The sequence below is a fragment of the Phragmites australis genome, chromosome 3 (genome assembly GCF_958298935.1).
Source record: "Phragmites australis chromosome 3, lpPhrAust1.1, whole genome shotgun sequence".
NCBI classification, from domain to species: domain Eukaryota; kingdom Viridiplantae; phylum Streptophyta; class Magnoliopsida; order Poales; family Poaceae; genus Phragmites; species Phragmites australis.
In genome coordinates, this window is record NC_084923.1 from 11142760 (window position 1) to 11163752 (window position 20993).

At 44.3% G+C, this 20993-nt stretch overlaps 1 protein-coding gene across 1 annotated transcript; it reads left to right on the forward strand.

Moving 5' to 3' along the window:
- The first annotated feature begins 11393 nt into the window (after positions 1-11393).
- Positions 11394-13410, forward strand: LOC133910495 (protein NODULATION SIGNALING PATHWAY 2-like). The gene is made up of 2 exons (XM_062352875.1): positions 11394-11433; positions 11487-13410. The coding sequence occupies exons 1-2, from the start codon at positions 11394-11396 to the stop codon at positions 13322-13324; spliced, it is 1878 nt and encodes a 625-aa protein (XP_062208859.1). The 3' UTR covers positions 13325-13410.
- Positions 13411-20993: the final 7583 nt, after the last annotated feature.

The window sequence follows — 20993 nt, forward strand, 5'->3', positions numbered from 1 at the left end:
ATCACCACCCGATTACCCAAAACCAACTATCCAAGATCTCCACTAATAATGAAGAAGTACAAGCACGACTGATCGATCAGTTTTATACTCTACAGAGGTTGCACATTTTACCCACGAGTCGTGGTTCCTATTTTGCTTCACACTTCCGAGGTGTAGAGCCGGGGTCTCACTTTAAGGCCTTTACAAAGCGCATCCAAATCCATATACACCGCTAAGGTTTCACCGCTAACAAAGATTCCATCCACTGCAGAGGTCTCCTCTTATACCACTCAATAGCCAAATGGTGCGTACAGAATAAGGAGGACGTCTAATTAATTGGTCAGGTTGTACCCATATAAGCCTCGTGGTTGCGCTGTTTAGCTGGGTTACATGCTCCACAAAGCGATCCTTAGGATCTAAAGCAGGTACTTGCACATCACCCAATACGCACACAGCAGCCATACCAACCAAACCAACCTGCCTAGATCCCTATGGTCCATGTTGCTACAAAAGATTACCCAAACTGGTTCATGTTGTATAGACCATTAATCAAATTAACATTTATCTCACCCGACTTGACAGCATAACTAAGCAACCCTTACACCCAAATTACAACATCGGCGACAAGGATAATTATAGAAAGTAATAATAAACTCTAAACATGGGATTCATATTGACAAAGCATGCAATTAGAAAGTAAAAGACACACTTTCCTATAATAGGGTCAATGTAATCAAGGACACTTACCTTCAACAACAGGTTGCTCAAACTCCTCAAAAGGTTGGTCATTTAGATTCATGAACTGCTCGTCTACTAATGCAATCGCAAGAATCGAAAACAAGCAAGCACAAACATCTAAAAACAGTACACCAAACAGTAGCAAAGTACTATAAAAGCTTACTAAGAGAGAGAACTAGCTCTATGATCGCGGGAGCGTAAGAATCGTCTAAAATAGAGCTATAACAAAAAAGTTATAAGGGTTTTAAGCTATAGGGGCTAAAAGTAAAATAACAGGGGCTGACAAGGGTTTATTTGTGAAAATAGAAAAGTTTAGGGGCCTAAATGTAAAATTACTAATTTTCGAGAATAAAAGGATTTGTTTTTGTACTGAAAATCCTATTTATTGCATCATGCTGATGTCACTGGCTTACTAGGCAGCTAACTGGGCTCAGTTGCTGACATGGTCGTGCCACATGGGACGAAAGCGCATGCGTGGCATGGATACGTGGCAGTGCCGACTAGGGTTAGGCTATTTAAATCTACACCGTTGATCTCAAAACCAGCGGCTATGATTTAAAGGGGTGAAGGGGGTATCTAATCCTCTAATCTCGATCGCACGTGAGGGATTCGATGGCCGACGATGGTTGAGGGAAGTTTGGCGGCCGACGGTGATAGGGAAGCGGCGGCGCCGCCTTAAACAAGGCCAGAGCATCACCGGTAATGCTCGATCTAGCGCTACGGGCTACCAAAAGCGACTGGAAACTGTGCAAACGAATGAGGTGGCGACAAGGATTCTCACTAAGAGCTTCACAGCGACCGGCGATGGCTCGGCAGTGGTCAGCAACGGCGATAAGGCGACAACGAGGTCGAAGCTCGGCAGGGGCTCGGCTACGGCGATGGAGAAACAAAATTGAAGATCAGGAAGGCTAGCTGGCCGTCCCGTAATGCCGAAAAGGTGGTTAGCGGGCCTCGGGGTGCAACGAGGAAACCAGCGATGGCGAAGGGCGGAAATGCTCATCGGAGCTCGGTGGGAAATGGCTTGTTGTGGCGGAATGGCGTTGAGGAGCGGTGGAGAAAGCTTCCCATGGTCCTGCGATGTCGACAGTGTCCTCAATTGCGACGAGGAGGGCTCTGGTGCGGCGGACGGCGTGCGGTGATACTTTTGGAGATGGGTTGAGGGAGAAAGGGAGGGCGACGGGGTGCTGCGGAGGCCATTTTATAGCACGGAGAGGGAGCGGCCCATTGCGGAGACGTGGGGCATAGGGGTGGAGGTGTGCGCCAGTGGTTTCGGGCAGGCAGTTGTGCATGCGGCTAGAGGTGGAGGAAGGGACTGATAGGTGGGCCTAGCACGGCAGTAGGATGGTGAGAGGGAGGGAGCAGGCTGGGCTTCGGTTGGCGTCGACCCATGGCGCGCGGGAAGATGTGCTGGCCTAGTGGGAAAACAAAACGGGTGTAACACCACAAGGCCTTACTGCCAACGATAGAGCTACTATATGAGCACTGGGGTCGACTAACCCCCATTGACTTCCTACCATCTCCAAAGTAAACCTCTTGCTTGCCACAAGTGACCCACTCTTAGAAATTGATACTTTGTAGTGGGTTGCAAAGAGATTTCCAAAGGCACGTAATTAGACAGGGAGATCTTTTATCCCCAATCTTATTAAATCTTGTGACAGAGGTTTTGAGTTCATTGATGAATGAGGCTAGGGACAGAGGCTTTGTCTCAGGATTGGTGGAGCACCTTGTCCCGAGGGATCACACATGTGCAATGCGCTGACGATACAATGCTTATGACTAATTGCTCAGAGGCTAGAATTTTGAACCTGAAGATCATCTTATACTGCTTTGAATGGATGTCAGGACTTAAAATCAATTTTCACAAAAGTGAAGCCTTTGTTTTTGGGGCTGGCCAAGCAATAAAAGAGAAATGTGTCAAAATGCTTAATTGCAAATTAGGGGTCCTTCCAATTAAATACCTTGGTATCCCAATTGATGATAAGCCTTTAGATCTTGTTGCTTTTAACCCCTTGGTTCAAAAACTATAGAAAAGACTTGATCCTTGGAAAAGGAAAAACATGTCTTCAGGGGGGAGATTTGTTTTATCCAACATTTGCCTGAGTAGTCTCTCCATGCATATCATGGGCTTTTTATCTTCTTCATGTTATAACTCATTAGAGAATGAATTATGTTAGATCCAAATTTTTCTAGAGAAGGGCCTAGGATAAATTCAGATATCATATGATTAAGTGAGAGGCAGATTTAAGACCAAAAGACCAAGGAGGCATGGGTATTATTAACACAGAGATTATGAATCAATGTCTATGAAATGGATTTGGAAAATTCTGAAGAATGGGGATGCACTTTTGTGCAGATTTCTGAGGGCTAAATACATGAGAGATAGGGACTTCTTTAGCTCTAAGAGGAAAGGATCCTCTCAGTTCTGGCAAGGTCTACATAAAGTTAAACATTTATTTCAGTAGGGGTCACCTACAAAGTGCATAATGAAAAAATGATTAGTTTTTGGACTGATACTTGGATACATGACACCCTCCTCAAGATTCAATTCCTTGATCTTTACAAAATGACCTCAGATGCAACTTCCACTGTGGCTGATTGTTTTGAGGATGACACTTTCAGAATCAATTTCAGAAGAGCTTTGACTTCCTTAGAATTAGGGAAATATTAGGATATGAACATGTTGTTTAACTCCATTAATTTGGATTTTTTGGATGATGAAGTCCATTGGGCTTTGGAGAAGTCCAATAATTTCACCACTAAATCCCTATACCATTTTATTCTGGATGGTGGAATAAGAAGCAAAATCAGTGGTAATATATGGAAGTGCAAAGTTCCATAGAAGATAAAGATTTTCCTTTGGCAGATGTTTAATAATAGATTGCAAATTGCAACCACTTTAAAGTGAAGAGGATGGAAGGGTGGTGGATCATGTTGTCTCTGTGGTAAAAAAAAGAAAATGTAGATCATATATTTTTCCAATGTGTTCTTTCTAACTTCACATGGAGTGTAGTTAGAGAATGTTTTGTCTGGTCTAAGTAACCCAGGATCCTTGATGAGTTTGTTGTTGGATGGTTGACTCAGAAACTAAAGCTACCAACAAAACTAGGTTTGTTCCTTTTTACAAGGCTTAGCTGGGCATCTTGGAATGCTCATAACAAGATGACAATTGAAAAGATCTTCCCCAAGAAGCCAATTGATATTCTTCTTAATGGTCTTTCATGCTTGCAGAGTTGGAAAATCCTGCTCAAGGACGGCGACAAGGAAAGGATTGATCCGGCTCGTGTGCATCTTATGGACTGGTGCAATAATTTTCAGCCTAATTATCAAGAGTTGATCATTGACAATACTTCTGGAGTATACCGAATGATGGGTGCGTGATCGACGTGTTCGCTGTGTGTGTATGAACTCAAGAACACTAGGGTTATCTAGGTTCAGACCTCCCATAGGATAAAAGTCCTACGTCTTGTGTATTCTTTTATGGATTGTATGAATTCGTTTACAAATGTATTCCACCCCTCTTACAAGCCTGATCCTCCCCTATTTATATAGCAGAAGTGGTGTACATACAAACAGACTGTGACAACAACGTGACTGGTCTAACTCTGATGAAACCAACTACCCCTAGCTTGGATAGGTATAAAGAACCTACACTGGTCGACCGGCCTGCCCTGTCCCATCGCCCCATGCTGCATGCCCACCTACGACACTGTCACATCTATCGTGCAGCACTACGCTTATTTGTAACGTCATCCCGTATCATTTAATGCTACAGGATGGGACACTGCTTATCTGTGCCGGCCAAAACTTTGTTCGCTGGAGAGGATGTCTGGGGAAGGAAAACACTCGAGTAGATAGCATTTAATGCGACTTGACAGGTTAAGATGAAATATCTACCCTGTGACCAGTGAGGCTGGTCGTAGGGCTTACCTTCACAATCAAGGGGTTGGTCGCAAGAGCCTTGCCTGGTCGTACGATAGGGCCATGGTCTTTGATAAAATATCTACCGCCAGTTGGTACTCCCTTGTGCAGACTCCCCCTGGCAAGGGACCTCTTATTCTATACATCAACACTAATGTTGATATCCAATCTGATATCATGGAGTTGTAGTCTCATTGATGTGTTTGTACGCTTAACTTTGATGCTAGCGTCCCTAGCCTGGTATTGTATTTTTTTTCTATTTTGGTTGTTATCTGTGGTCTGGTAGTTGTTGACAGTTAATTTTGCTTTCAATAGAAGCAGAGATCGGTTCTCCTATAAGAAAAAGGCACGTAATTAGCTAGATGTTTTGATCAATTTTTTTTGAAAGGATGGCAGGAGCTTTGCCGATTTTATATTAGAATGAGAATAGAAGAAGACAGGATGTGAGTACAACGTCATCCAACAACAGGCGAAAAAATGAGCCTGAAGATCAACTGGTGACGTCTAAAGGCAATAACAAGGAGGAAACAACTAAAACGGAAAGCAAAAGATGAATAGAGCAACGACAGCACCGGGAGCCCCCTATGTTGTGAAGTTTTCGCCCACTGGATTATCGTCAAGGGCTTCCCCAAAAGCAATCCTTTTTGGTCAATGTCTTCCTTTATTTCGACTTGCATCGGCGACATTGACTCATTTTGAATGACATTCTACTGTTGCAATTTTTCCAAACATTTCATCCGAAATAGATTGTTACACCATTAAAATCCTTCCTGAAATTCATGTGAACCCTTTTTGTTTGACATCTGCCACCATCGGTTGATTGTGGAGTGGTCACTCAACCTTGGCAGCCCCCGGATGCCAAGACAATCCATTTCGTCCCAAACATTGTTGACAAAGGTATCTTTGCGTAGGTGAGTTGGTGTTTCATCAGCCTGTCTGCACAACTTGCACATTTGAACATGTGGCCAGCCTCTACATGCAAGATTATTTAGGCTCGGTTTTGGTTGTCCAAATCGGCTTCATGTTGTATCTTTTGATTGCTCTCGTGAATTGTATGTTGTATGCAGTTTTTATGGTATATCCACCGTTAGACGTCCATCTCCAAGTGATTGTGTCTAGGTTATTTGCGTGCAACAAGAAATCCTGCAGGTTTTCCCATAACAACACTAGTTGATTGAGCTCTTGTAGTGTTGTAAGTTGCTCCAAACTCCAGATCCAATTATGGTTCGGTAGTGCTTGGTTGACCAGTTGGTTTCTTCTATGGGCATTGGTATATGGGGCTGCTGTAATGTTCTTTGGTGCTTGACCGTGCACCTAACTTGAGTGCCAAAACGAAGCTTTCTTTCCATCACCTAAAGTCAACACTGTTGAGGCATCGAAGGGGTTTCTATCTCCTTGATCACAAGGCACCGACATCCCTTTTCCAGCTCTTCTCCTATCCATAGGAAGTTTCGTCGTATATGATCGATTTTCTTGGTGAGCCATTTTTGGAGAGGAAAAACTGTGAGGAAGTATGTTGGTTGGGAAGATAATACCGCCTTTACTAAAGTCTCTCTTCCTGCCAGAGTCCGGAGATAACAATTTGAGATAATTCTTTGTGTGTCATTGAATGTTAACCAAATTCTGTATTTGCCACTGAAAAAATCATGTTTACTTTCATGCCACCAATTTAGTATTTTTTTGTTGTATATAATGCGATAATATGAGCAATAAAATTATTCCAAAAGTATCAAAAGAGGAGCTTAACATATCAAAATCATTGCACATGAACAGTAAACATAATAACAAAGATTTTGTGTCAACAATAATAGAGAGCATGTGTGTTGTATGAACTAAACTGCACTCAAAAGACTTTTGTAAATTTGCTCTTAGAAATAGAATGACAATTGGCCTAAGGACCTGTATGATCCTGCCCCCTAATTGTCCTAGCAAATTTTTCATAAATTGGGCAATGTCCTTAAGATCTCAGCTAGCAAATTATAACTAGACCTAACTTCTTAAGTTCTGAAAAGTTATCCTAGACAGTACTACAGTCCAAACCAAAATACACCAAGTCGGCATAGTGAAGGAAAAACCAGTCAAGACAAAGATGGAAAGGAACCACAAAATTGCTAAAGATAGTGATTGCAAAATTGAACTATTGATCCATCTTGTGATAGAAACATTATGTGTATTGAAATATCACTGCAGCACCAATCCAGAAATAGATTAACAGATAGAATCTAGGAACCAAATACCACGTGTATCTCTGTATACAGGAATTAAAATGGCATACACACCGAACAGCTCTAGGAACCAACAGATTCAACCAACAAGAGAAGCTACAAATTATATGCTAGTGTACTCAACGAACATGCCCAATCTTATACCCTCTAATTATTATTGAGCATATGTGCAGTCCAGAACATACAAAGAGAGGAAAAGGTTGAATACTCACAATGATAAATAATCAAATGAGTCAATAAGCGAGGCAAGGCATAGCTTCACAGGCGCTGTCCCAGAAATCCGATCACCCGCCAATTACCGCCAGTGAGAGGAAGACAGATATACAATACCTCAACTGTACCACCACTGCAATACAAGTGAGCCTTGATGAATACAGCTCCGAGGAGCACCAACACAGCACCTCCACCAATCAATCTCCAAAACAGCGGGGCTCTAACCACCGGAACCGAGTTCAACTCGGCTCAACCTCAGATCAACGAAGCAACTCAGAGAAAGACCATGGGGAGGAGATGGGGAAAAGGGAGAAAATCATATTTCTGTTCATTCCTCGAGAGGAGTCAGCCTCCACCATATAGGGGACGATGACATCATCCAAACCCCCACGCACCCGAAGGAAGCGGAGGGTGGTTGTGTCGCCACCTCCCATGTGTCGCCGCTCCTCCCTACCTGGTGCTCTTGATCTCTTCTCCTCCTCCTGCCCTAGTCAGAACAAAGGCAGGGACACTATGTGTATTGAAATATCATTGTAGCACCAATCCAGGAATGGATTAACAGGTAGAATCTGGGAACCAAATACCACGTGTATCTTGGTATACGGGAATTGAAATGCCATATACACCAAACAGCTCTAGGAACCAACAAATTCAACCAATAAGAGAAGATACAAATTATATGCTAGTGTACTCAATGAACATGCCCAATCTTATACCCTCTAATCATCATCGAGCATATGTGCAGTATGGATTATACAAAGCGAGGAAAAACTTGAATACTCACAATGATAAATAATTAAATGAGTCAATAAGCGAGGCAAAGCATGGCTTCACAGCCACTGTCTAAGAAATCCGATCACCCGTCAGTTGCCACCGGTGAGAGGAAGATAGAGATACAACTCCTCAACCGTACCACCACTACAATACGGGTGGCGAATACAGCTCCGAGAAGCACCAACATAGCACCTCCACCAATCAATCTCCCAAACAGCGGGGCTCTAACCACCAGAACCGAGTTCAACTCGGCTCAACATCAGATCAACGAAGCAACTCAGAGAAAGACCATAGAGAGGAGATGGGGAGAAAGGGAGAAAATCATATTTATGTCCGCGTCTCGAGAGAAAGAGCCGGCCTCCACCATATACGAGACGATGACACCATCCAAACCCCCATGCACCCGAAGGAAGCGGAGGGTGGTTGTGTCGCCATCTCCCATGTGTCGCTGCTCCTCCCTACCTGGTGCTCTCAATCTCTTCTCCTCCTCCTGCCCTAGCCAGACCAAAGGCAGGGACATTATGTGTATTGAAATATCAATGTAGCACCAATCCAGGAATGGATTAACAGGTAGAATCTGGGAACCAAATACCACGTGTATCTTGGTATACAGGAATTGAAATGCCATACACACCAAACAGCTCTAGGAACCAACAAATTCAACCAATAAGAGAAGATACAAATTATATACTAGTGTACTCAACGAACATGCCCAATCTTATACCCTCTAATCATCATCGAGCATATGTGCAATATGGATTATACAAAGCGAGGAAAAACTTGAATACTCACAATGATAAATAATTAAATGAATCAATAAGCGAGGCAAGGCATGACTTCACAGCCGCTGTCTAAGAAATCCGATCACCCGTCAGTTGCCACCGGTGAGAGGAAGATAGAGATACAACGCCTCAACCGTACCACCACTGCAATATGGGCGAGCCTCTGCGAATACAGCTCCGAGGAGCACCAACACAGCACCTCCACCAATCAATCTCCCAAACAGCGGGACTCTAACCACCAGAACCGAGTTCAACTCGGCTTAACATCAGATCGACGAAGCAACTCAGAGAAAGACCATGGGGAGGAGATGGGGAGAAAGGGAGAATCATATTTCTGTCCGCGTCTCGAGAGAAAGAGCCGGCCTCCACCATATAAGGGACGACAACACCATCCAAACCCCCGCGCACCTGAAAGAAGCGGAGGGTGGTTGTGCCGCCACCTCCCATGCGCCGCCGCTCCTCCCTCCCTGGTGCTCTCTATCTCTTCTCCTCCTCCTGTCCTAGCCGGACCAAAGGCAGGGACATCACCCCACCCACATGGGCTGGGGCTACCCAAGCAAGTGAGTCGGCCGATCCAGGTGAGAAAGAGAAAGCCCAAGAAACATTAGAAATTCATATTTTCTCAACATTTTTATCCCTTAAGTGTCATTGTCGTTATAACGGAGATGACGGTAGTGGCACACATGAGATGAAAAATTAAGTTTTTTCATCCCTGTATGCCACTGACGTCATCTCCGTTATGACAGCGATGACACACAGGAAAAGGAAAAAAAATGATGATATGGAATGGATCATAATTTTTTTCAGTAGTAAATCGAGAATTTTGTTACCATTCAGTGTCAAACACGGAATTTTGTCTAAAAGAGAGTTTTCTTTTCATCCCAGTAGCCTCCCTCCTAATTTATCAATGAGAGGATGGAGGACCACTCTACGGAATTTTCTTGTGTCTAACAGCAGGCCCAAATATTTGATGGGAATTAATCAATTTTACGCGAGAAACATTGTAAAATTTGATCCAAAGGCTGCTCTCCACATTTGATCAGGTAGATTTCAGTTTTGCTTAGGTTTGTTACTAGACCCGTGCATTTCCTAAAGTCCTGCAAAATATTATGAAGATCGAGCAGCTCATTGCGGTCTAGATAATGTATACCCTTTTTATAGTTCAGTCCCCGAGCTTGGTATGGCCTAATCCAATCCAGCAGATGAGACGTCGCTAGAAACAAGTTCGTGCTCACTTACAAAGCTTCACTACTTAGTGTGTATTGGAAGAATATTTTTTTGATTATTTGTAACCTACAACTCATCACTGCACAGATGCAACCAGAATTCAGTTTTTTAATTTAGAAAACAGATGCAACCAGAAACCATGCCAAACAGATTAGTGGTTCTGTCCAACAGTAAAGACAAGAAAAGGAAAGGAACCATAGGTAGGAACAGAAGGCAAGTTAAAATATTATTTTTGTGTTGTTTGGTGGTACCCAATAATTTAATAAACCAAATGGATGGTTAAAGAAAATTTCCAGCGTTCTAAATGAGACCTAAATATTGACAAAATGATGTAACATTGCAGCATAAACATATTGAAATATCTTTGCTTAAAAGTGGCTAACTGCATTGTATTTACTTGCATCTAGTGAACTGTATTGCTTGTAATGTTAATTTCTTGTTTTTTTCCTTCTGAAACTAATTGTTCTTTTTATTGTTGCGAATCAACCGCTGAAACTACGGGCTCGTTTGGCAAGGCTCCAGATTCTCCCAGAAACGTTTCGGTTTCAGATTATTTCTGGAAACGTTTCTCTGGTGAATCACCCTCAATTTTCTGAAAATATTTGGTAGGGATTCTGGATTCGGATTCTTGAAGAAAAATGACCTGAGTGATTCTCGAAACAGGTAAAACACCATTTTGGGTGATTCTCCTCGTAATGTTAAAAATGAGAAATATTTCAGATGATTCAAGGTGAAACGTTTCACGTTTTGGTGTATTTGACAGGGATTCTAGAGAATCACCAGAGAATCTAAAATGTTTCTTGCAACCAAACGAATCCTATATTTCTTTTATTTGACGTGCTTGCTAGAATCAATGAGCTTAAGCACTTTGATCTATTACTATATTACAAGGTCAAAATAAGTTGCTAATGCCATTGGGACATAGCTAATATTCTTACTCCATATAGCTGAGAGGAAATGGTAGATGGCAATGGCGGCTTACTGAAATGATAAATAGAACTCATGTCTTGCAGATAATGGGTTAATGGCCAAGGTTTGGTCGTGCTAAGGGCATGTTAGATAGGCTTATTTACGGGGTTTGTAGGACTTGATCCCAAGTCCTCTAGGTTGCTAAATCTTAAGAGTTGAGAATTATAACAATAACAAACTTGCTAAATCTTAAAAGTTGAGAATTATAACAATAACAAACTGAAAAAGAGAGAGAGTTGAACAGTGAACAGAAAGACCGTCTGGTTCGTCTAAAGTTCCAACTCACCGATGGAACGGTTTAAAGAGGAAAACAATCTTGTCCATAATAATCATACGAGATCTAGTCTCATGTATTTGAAGCCGAAACACAATTTATAGCGTGATACCTGGTAATTTATTTTCTTTCTAATTTCATTATATATGATTTTCTTTATCTTTATCATAAAATTTTATGGTAATTTTTACTATATATCTCACTATAAATTAGATTTAGCCTCAAAATACATAAAATCAAATCTCATATGATTATTTTTCGTCCATCTTATCCAATATACTAATCCCAATTGCGATGCCGGTGTCTGGTAGTGCAGTGACGCTGTTCCTTCCCAGTCCGTTCGGGTCCCGGGACCCGGAATGGCACAGCCCTCCGTCTATAAATAAGCCGCTGCCCATGTCCTCCGGACTCGGCAAATCTCTGCTCCCTCCCAACCGCGCCAAAACATTTCCGGGCACCAAACCAGAGCACAGCTCGAAAGAACTCACACCTGCGGCGAGACGCAAGTGCAGGTCATGGACGTGACCGGGGAGCTCGAGATCTCCGGCTGCTGCTCCACGACCACCTCGTCGTGTTCCTCCCTCGACGACGGCACGGGGAAGTACTACGCGTGGAATGGGCTGTCCCCAGTCGCCGACTGGGGCACGTTCTGCTCAGATGATGGCGGGCAGGACCTGCACGACCTCATCGAGTCCATGCTCTGCGACGACACGCTCGTCAGCGCGGCTGACGACGACTGCACGGGCCTCCACCCGGCCATGTTCTCCGATGACGCGTACTGCTACTCCAATGGGTCTGGCCCGAGCAGCACCACCACGACGAACCCGGGCACGCCCGTGTATGACGTCGATGCGCAGCAGGGCGACTGCCCCGAGAAGGGCCTCCGCCTGCTGCATCTGCTCATGGCGGCCGCCGAGGCGCTCTCCGGCCCGCACAAGAGCCGGGAGCTGGCTCGGGTGATATTGGTTCGGCTCAAGGAGATGGTTTCCCACACTGGCGCCAGCGCCGCAGCCTCCAACATGGAGCGCCTCGCTGCGCACTTCACCGACGCGCTGCAGGGGCTGCTCGACGGGTCCCACCCAGTGGGAGGAGCCGGCAGGCAGGCCGCCGCGGCCGCGTCCCACCACCACCAGCAGAACACCGGCGATGTGCTGACGGCATTCCAGATGCTGCAGGACATGTCGCCGTACATGAAGTTCGGCCACTTCACCGCTAACCAGGCGATCCTCGAGGCGGTGGCGGGCGACCGGCGCGTGCACATCGTCGACTACGACATCGCCGAGGGCGTCCAGTGGGCTTCGCTGATGCAGGCCATGATCTCGAAACCCGACGGCGTGCCGCCGCCGCACCTGCGCATAACCGCCGTCTCCCGAGGCGGCGGAGGCGGCGCCCGGGCTGTGCAGGTGGCCAGCCGGCGCCTAGCCGCCTTCGCGGCGTCCATCAAGCAGCCCTTCTCGTTCGGGCACTGCCGTCTCGACTCCGACGAGAGTTTCCGGCCGGCGACGATCCGGCTTGTCAAGGGGGAGACCCTCGTCGCCAACTGCGTGCTCAACCAAGCCGCGGCGACCACCACCATCAGGCGGCCCACCGGCTCGGTGGCGTCTTTCTTGGCCGGCATGGCAACGCTCGGGGCCAAGGTGGTGACGGTGGTGGAGGAGGATCAAGGCGAAGCGGAGAAGGACGACAAGGAGTCCGGCGACGCCGCGGCGGGCGGTTTCGTGGCGCGGTTCATGGAGGAGCTGCACCGGTACTCTGCGGTGTGGGACTCGCTGGAGGCTGGGTTCCCGACGCAGAGCCGGGTGCGCGGCCTCGTGGAGCAGGCCATTCTCGCCCCGAACATCGCCGTCGCCGTAAGCCGCGCGTACCGGACCGTGGACGGCGACGGCGAGGGGAGGAGCGGGTGGGGGGAGTGGATGCGCGGGAACGGGTTCCGGTCCGTGCCGCTCAGCTGCTTCAACCACAGCCAGGCCAGGCTCCTCCTCGGTCTCTTCAACGACGGGTACACGTTGGAGGAGACGTCGCCGAACAAGATCGTGCTCGGCTGGAAGGCCCGGCGATTGCTGTCGGCGTCCGTGTGGGCGCCTCCGCCTATGTCTCTGCCGTCGTCGCCTCCGGAGGGAGCGTTCCAGCCCGTGGAGATGGCGCCGGCCAGCGGTGGCGTAAGCCGGATGGAGTTTGACTACATTGACTCGTTCCTGGTCGAGCCTGCTTACGCGCTAGTTTAATCGTGGTTGTGTTGAGTCAGCTGCTTTAGCTCGGATGTTCTAGGCCTTTTTGATAGGTTTTTTTCTGGAGCCAGAAGTTATTTAAAGGATTGGCATTTAGTCTTATCTTCTGATGTTTTTTGACTGGTTATAGTTGAAATGAATTGAATCTGAGAAGAAAAGAGAAGATTTTCTGGTTTTTTTATGTGCTAAGAAATTAAAAGTTTATTGTAAAAACTAATAACTAAAATTTAACTGTCATAGCCTCTTCCTCAAGTAGAGTTTTTTTCTAAAAACCCTAAAGCTACAATTTATTTGTTGGTTCGCCTGTTTCGTTGGTGAGTCAATTGCAAGAGGTTGAGAGTTCCTAACTCTAGTCCCCAATCTCCAACTTAAGTGGTTAGACTTTGATTATGTACAGTCCAAGTTGAGTGGGCAGTGTTTGACAAACTTTAATCCAAACCACTTCTTCCAGAACAGTGGCAAAATACTTCCCTTTAGGTCTTGTTTGGCTGGGATTTTGTACTAAAATTTCCGCCACCGACTTGATGGCCACAAATTACTAATTTCGTAAACTATAGCAACATTATACATTTATGAATATACTTTTTAAGACAAATATCCTCATACAATTTTTAAATATTCAAACTTAATATATAGAAAAGTAAATTGTCATCCAAGTTTAAATTAATTGACTTCACGTAGTCCAAAACATGTCTTATTTGCGACAGGAGCGAGTGCTACAGTCCCTTAGCCCACCCCCCCCCCCCCACCCCACCCTATCGTATTATCCACATAATTGAGCGTGAGTTTGGAACATAAGAGTTTTGCAAAGTCTCATAGGAATCAATTCAATTCGTATGAGATTTAGGGGGGGAAATCTCATATTCCGAACGAGGTCTTAAAATGCAACAGGATACATGCCAAACCGTTTGAAATGAATGAACACATAATACAACACCTATCTTGGTGCATATCGACCGCGTGGACAAGGGTGGATATGCGTATATGCACACCAAATCCATATCTGCCATGTTTCTTCGTTCTCATGAGAACAGAGCATAGCATTTGCCAATATTAAAATTTGGAGGTACTTGGAGGCTAAGAACTAAGAAGTGGCTAATCTGGTACACATACAACATTGAAATAGGATTGCTGCAGAAACCTGTGGGATCCCTAAACTGGTAGCTTGCCAATAGTTCCATTACTGCCAATCCTATTGAGGAGCAAGGATGTCCGGAGCTCCAATTAGCCGGATGCTTTAATTTTCTGATAGCCTGTCTTGTTGGTTTTCAAAAAAAAAAAGTCCAAAGGCATTGTCCAAAGAAATTATGTTAAACTGCATATTTAAGATATTCAATTGAGCGGTTTTGAAGTCGAGTAGTGATTTATTTTGGAGTTTCGATGCTTGCTTAGGCACCAGTCTCCTCTCTAAAGCCCTGACTACTACTCAAGATCCATTTGAATCATCACGAGTCTCTAATCTTGGTCATTTGGGGGCCCAACTAGTGCTTTTGGGCCTTGAATTCGGCCTATGCTGGCTTTCCAGTCTCCTGAGATGCGAACAGACGAACCGGGCAGGATGCTCGGTGACTCGGTGAGGCCGAGGCCTAGGTGACTACTCGGATGGGCATCAGTGCATTACGGACAGCCGGAGGGAAAAGAGTTTTTCTATTTTTATATTTTCTAACATTAATATTTAATAAATAGACCATGGAACAATAAAAATACTGCAGCTCTTTCAGATGATGTAAGAATAGTAACGTGGTAGTGGAGCCTCTTAATGTCCTCTCAGAGGATGATTAGTCCTCACCTCCCAGAGCCCGATGCGCATCGCCCCTTACCGCTCTCTGAAAGGTTGGCTAGCGTCAGGGGTGGTTAGCCCTCATTTGGAATTTTATTTTTTAATTTAATTTTGTATACGTCAATTTGAAAAATAATACATATTTATTTAGTTGTGCAAATAGTTACCAAAACGACATCACAGAGTGTTTATTTTTTAAAAATTTTGATTTGATGTAAATTTGTCGATATTTATTTATTTATTTGATCTAAAATTGTATGAGTAATTTTTTATTGAGGTAATGTTGGGAGGATATAAAATCTATTTTTTGAACAACTGTAGTTGTGAAACACTATTAGTATAAAACCGATACGGATGTTCCATATGCTGACAAATATTACATGGGACATGAAGTTTGTCGTTGGTGCACGAATGGATCATAACCATAAAGATATGATAACAGCAAACGTTGACATGTATGCCTAAAGACTAATCTAATAGCGTTCCGTTGTTAATCCTAACATGCCTTAAGGAATGAAAATATGCTATGTTACAGTAGATGCTCTTTACTGAGTGCACCTAGGATATTTGCCCTTTCTTAGGGCATCAGACACGTCCGCCTTAGCGCGATAGGCCCTCTTCTGCTTCCTTTCCCTCTCTCCTTCACGTGCTTAAGCCACGGCAAGCTCCTCCACTGTCTTTCTCATGAGCTCCTCCTCCTGCCGCTTCAATCGTAATTCCTTCTGCTATTGCTCGTACTCCTGACGTTCGTACGCTTCCCTCCTCCACCGCATGCCCACGTAGACCCACCGCTTTTGGTCCTCATTTTGCTTCATGTCGAGCCATTCCATGAAGTCACAGATCGGTAGAGGAAATTGGATAAATGAAACAAGATGGGAGATTAGTAAACCAGTGCATGAAATCGTATGGAAAGTGTCACACGAGTGATCTATATCGCTATACTAGTGGGTACTCATACGATCCATATTGAGGCTTGTCGTATTAGTAGTTGGCACACATAAAAAAGCGTAGGCCATGGATGTAGGAGATATCCTGAGACTCGCGAAACCTACAAGGGTCGTCACAAAAGTACATCAATGGTTCGACCCCCTAGGGGATGAATATCCCCTAATGTTTATCGGGTGGGCTTGATGGAGCTGACGAAGACATTGCAGTTGAGAGAGTTGAGGAAGGAGTGGTCTATACATGGAAGAGGGTAGAATTATTTATGGTAGCTGGGAGCTGGTGCATGGACTGAGTGAATGGGCTTGACTGGGGGTTGGAGCATAGGATTTCCTATGAAAGCTAGAAAAGTTATGGCATTGATGCTAGGCAGAGATTCTCCGTGTCAGAATAAAGGTGTTATCATTTAATTTATGATTAAAACTCTGTCGTGTGGTCACTTCATGTCTATAGCTTGGTATCTAAGTAATGTTTTTCATATATTGGAAAGAATTATGCTGAGATGGTACGTTAATATAATAAATTTATCATAACATTGATTAGACATAAAGTTTACAAATAATTCATAATATAATACGTAAATATAAGACACTAACCATATACCCATCGAAATGAACTAATGAAATGGAATTGTAAACAAAATAAATTGTCGTGACTGGCATTTGCATAGTTATTAGTGCATAGATGTTGAATACCTAGGTCATCTCAAGATGGCGGAGGAAAGTGCCGATGCAAATTAGTAGAAAAATGTAAGTTGTGCCAGTCAATACTATCAAGGTAAGATGGTTGCCATCTCTGAGGTGGTGATAGGAAGTTGTAACGATAGGTATCATCAAATCTACCATCATTTTTAGGGTCATCAATGTTCTATAGAGATGGAGGACTCGGAGGGAGGGGTTGTTGTGGCATGAAATCGTCGTCGTCGTGATCAACTTGAGCTATCATGGTAGTAGCATGCCCTATTTCGTTGTTGGTTGTAGGTTATCTTGATGTGGTGCATGAACGTCCTCTTGCAGTGTTTCTTGAACCTTCTCATGTAGTGCTGCAGGAACGTTGAGACATTTGGGGTATGAAATCATCGTCCTTGTTATTTTCTGGATGAGTAGTAGAGGGCATCCATGTACCCCTTAGGTTTGCTAACCATCATCATCTTCTACGCAAACCAGGCATCACACCCCCGCCGAAGAGTATATACACCACCAAGAAGTTTGAGATTTCTCTGTTGATCAACTCCGTGTCTTCCGGAAATGCCTAACATAAAAGAGGAGCGTTCGAATCAATGGAAAAAAAGATAAGTAGGGTGACCAAATAGAAAATGACGAACCTGAATGCGGGATGCATACTGATTGGACAACATCGCTATCCTTCTTTGACTTCTAGAGAAACCATATTAGATAGACTATAAATGAGATGAATGCTATTGATTAGATATTTGATTTTAGTTACCTGTGAACGTGGTTTGGAATCGTGCGAACGTTGATGAGGGGGAACACCTGGAAGCATCTGAACTGCCACATCACGCGGTGGGGTGAGTACTCCTCAACGTAGATGTTAAAGATGAGCGACTTCTTCGTAAGCCAATAGTCAACGTCATAGCCGCACAACAGAGACAGACCGAAAGACGCACGGGCTTGTATCATCAAGTGCCTGTAGGGGGTCCAAACCACGTCCTCTGGACGCAGACGGTCGAACTGCGACCTAAAATGCTCGTACGCGTTGTGGGCCTACTCGTGTGCCCAGTGCGGCTATGGAGAAAAATAGTAAGAAATTGGACTTAAAACATATAGCAAGTGAAGCAGAGCTATGTTTCTTACGTACCCGACATCAACACTACAATGAGCCCATGGTGGGCCTGTCCTCCTCGTGTTCCCTGTACCATTTCTCAGGGTACGGGGACTTATCCACAATGGGCTAGCTGACCGCGAACCACTCGTACGACCACAACTGCAGCAGCAGTGGATACTCGGCGAATGTGGGATGTGGCTCATTTTCCTTGCACACGCCGCACAAGGCCTGATCCATCACCGCAAGGACAGCGGAGGTTCAGCTCAACTAGAGGACATCATCGAGCTTCGCATCTACGATTCCCCTCGCGTATGGAACAAGGGTCCTCAACACTCGGTGGCCTTGGCCGCTGGTGAACATAAGCCAGTCGAACAACCTAAGTAGGTAGGCATCCAAGTGCCTCGAGACCGAGTACACACATGCGTCTGGGTGCATGTATGCAGGCTTGAAGTAAGGCAAATGATGATGAGTAAAATATCTTCCAAATCGTAAAGTAAATGGCAAGGTACCTGGAGCTGGAGGATCTACTTCTTCATAGGCTCTTGCGGATCTAACATGAACTCAGACACATAAGCGGGTGCGTCGTTCGTCCGTTGAACAGGGGTGAACCACGCAAGCATGACGTTCATCCAATCTGCATCCACATCGACGAATCCAACAGTGGCTCTGGTGTAAGGTAAGCCTAACAGCTAGGCTACGTTCTGCAATATCGGAGCCATCTCGCCACAGGGGAGGTGAAAAGTGTGGGTCTCAGGCCTCCACCAGCTGACCAGTGCAGTGATCAGCGAGCGGTCAAAATAGGATCGCCTCGCAGCTTCCTCAGGATTCTCTATTGCTCGGGCCTCCACCAAATGACACATCGGTAGGAGTCCAGATGCTGCCAACATGTACCATTTGGAATATTAAGTGAATATAGAGTATGCAATAAATAAATAATCAGGCACATACGTAGCTAACTCGTGACATACCGTGCTTCCAATGATCGTCGATCATAACTAGCTCCCCAGGGGCATGTGGTCGGAAAACTCATAACTCTATCTAGTGAACGACAGACAAGAAGTTGTGGTGCTTCTTGTCCACTGCAGGGTCAAGGAACTCGGGGGTTGTTGGGTACGTCATATCTGCATTGAAACCAAATATAAATATTCTGTTACATGAACATATTACATATACACATAGTTATGTGAACATCATATAACATATAGTTACACAAAGTTATATGAACATATTACATATACACACAGTTACGTGAACAGCATATAATATACAGGTACACAAAGTTACATGAACATATTACAACATATAGGTACATAATCAAATACAAATGTAAGGTCTAAATACAACGTACATATGTAAGGCGAAAACCTTACAAATATAACATCGAGATACGCAAAACACATTCACATTTGGCCGTTGTCACGATCCCATCTACACACCAAGTGCATTTTTTGGGTAATACTTGTATGTGTAACATATTTCATCGCACTTGCTGCATCGCTTCACCCTTGGACCCGCCTCAGATTCATCCATATCATTCTGAATCCGCCGAGTTTGTCGATGTCTCGGTGTGTACTTCATCTTCTCTTTGTCTATAACGTAGATTTGCGAGGGATCTCGATCACTTGTAAAGGTATCAACAATGTCGTAGCTATAAAGCTCATGGTTCCATGTGTTCAGTATCTGATCCTTCATAAAGTAGGGGGAAACATATTTTCGGGGTAGCATATTGTGCTCCCCAATTGTAGCTATGATGTGTGTACACGGCCTGTGTAGCAATTGTAGCTTCTGTTACGTATAGATGCATGTTCCAAACCTACGCACACACTCTTGCAACTGGCGCTCATATTTGCCACCCCTACGACCCTTATTTCAACACAAGACACTGAACCTATGCTCCGCAGTTCCCTCCTGATTTGCGTGGTGCATATGTGCCTTCTTTGTGGCCTTCTCCATATACTCACATAGCATCGATCCAAATAGCATATAGTTATCTGACATTGCCTTTGAAGTAGCTGCATACCGATCAATGAAATATCTGTAAGTTTTATGCAGAATACCTTCAACAATTTCAACAAGTGGGAGGGACCTCATACCCCGCATAACCTAGTTGTAGATATCAGTAAGATTAGTTGTCATTATCCCATACCATACCCCTCTAATGTTGTACATCAATGTTAATTTCTCTCTTAGCTCATTTTGTATCTACTACGAAAAATTTCTAACAGTTGACCCTGACCTCCTTACTATCTGGGGAGTATCTGTTGGGATGGATCTAAGAGCAACCAGCTCATCTCCGGAGTCTGCTACCTCAGCTGCCAGCTTCGTGGTTAGTTTGTCTAGTCTTGTCTATAGTGAGTTGAACTTTCTCTACTGGTTTTGGCTGCATAATTTCTTAAAAAGACTCCTCAAGTCCTTATTTTTGAATTGTTTGTAAAAGTTTGCACTCATATGCCTCATTCACTACCTGCTCTTCAAGTTGAGCCACTTTACTTGTACACACCGTCAAACGATGCTGTATTGCATATCCAGCAAAGCCTACAAGATCCATGCATATCTATCGCGAATCAAACATATATCAGGTTGGTCTATAACAATAGCATGCTTGACCCGCTCAAGGAACCATTACCAGCTCTCCTTGTTCTTGCTCTCCATGAAGACAAACTCCAGTAGCATGACTTGTTTGTTCCCGTCTACCCTAATTGCGGACAATATATGCCCTTTATACTTCCTAGTGAGGAACGTCCCGTCCAAGCAAATAATAGAACGACAGTGCCTAAATTCCTTGATGGTTGCCGCAAATGCAAAGAAAGCATGCTGCAATACTCGAGGGGTAATGCTTGATGTCAAAGTAATTTATAGGGTTTCTCGCACATATTATGCCTATTTGACATGGTAAGTTATTATATGAATCTTCGTATGTCCCAAACCTCATCTCAATAGCCTTCTATTTCGCCCTCTATGTCTTGGCGTAGTTTATTGTGTACTAGAATATTTTTTCAATAGCATGAACTATTTATCGTGGCTCATACTTTAGATTATCTATAATCTCTCCGTACATACCATTGGCAACAAAAGCAGATGATAGGTTTCGATAAGAGAACTCTATTTTCTTAATGTGACAGTTATGCTCCCCAACTATTGAGCACTCCCAGTGGTCAA

Excerpts from the sequence above, each read along its gene's own strand:
- LOC133910495 (XM_062352875.1), top strand. The coding sequence starts at position 11,394 with ATGCCGGTGTCTGGTAGTGCAGTGACGCTGTTCCTTCCCA. Across the intron at positions 11,434-11,486 it reads AGTGACGCTGTTCCTTCCCA|CCGCTGCCCATGTCCTCCGG; the intron begins GTCCGTTCGGGT and ends TCTATAAATAAG.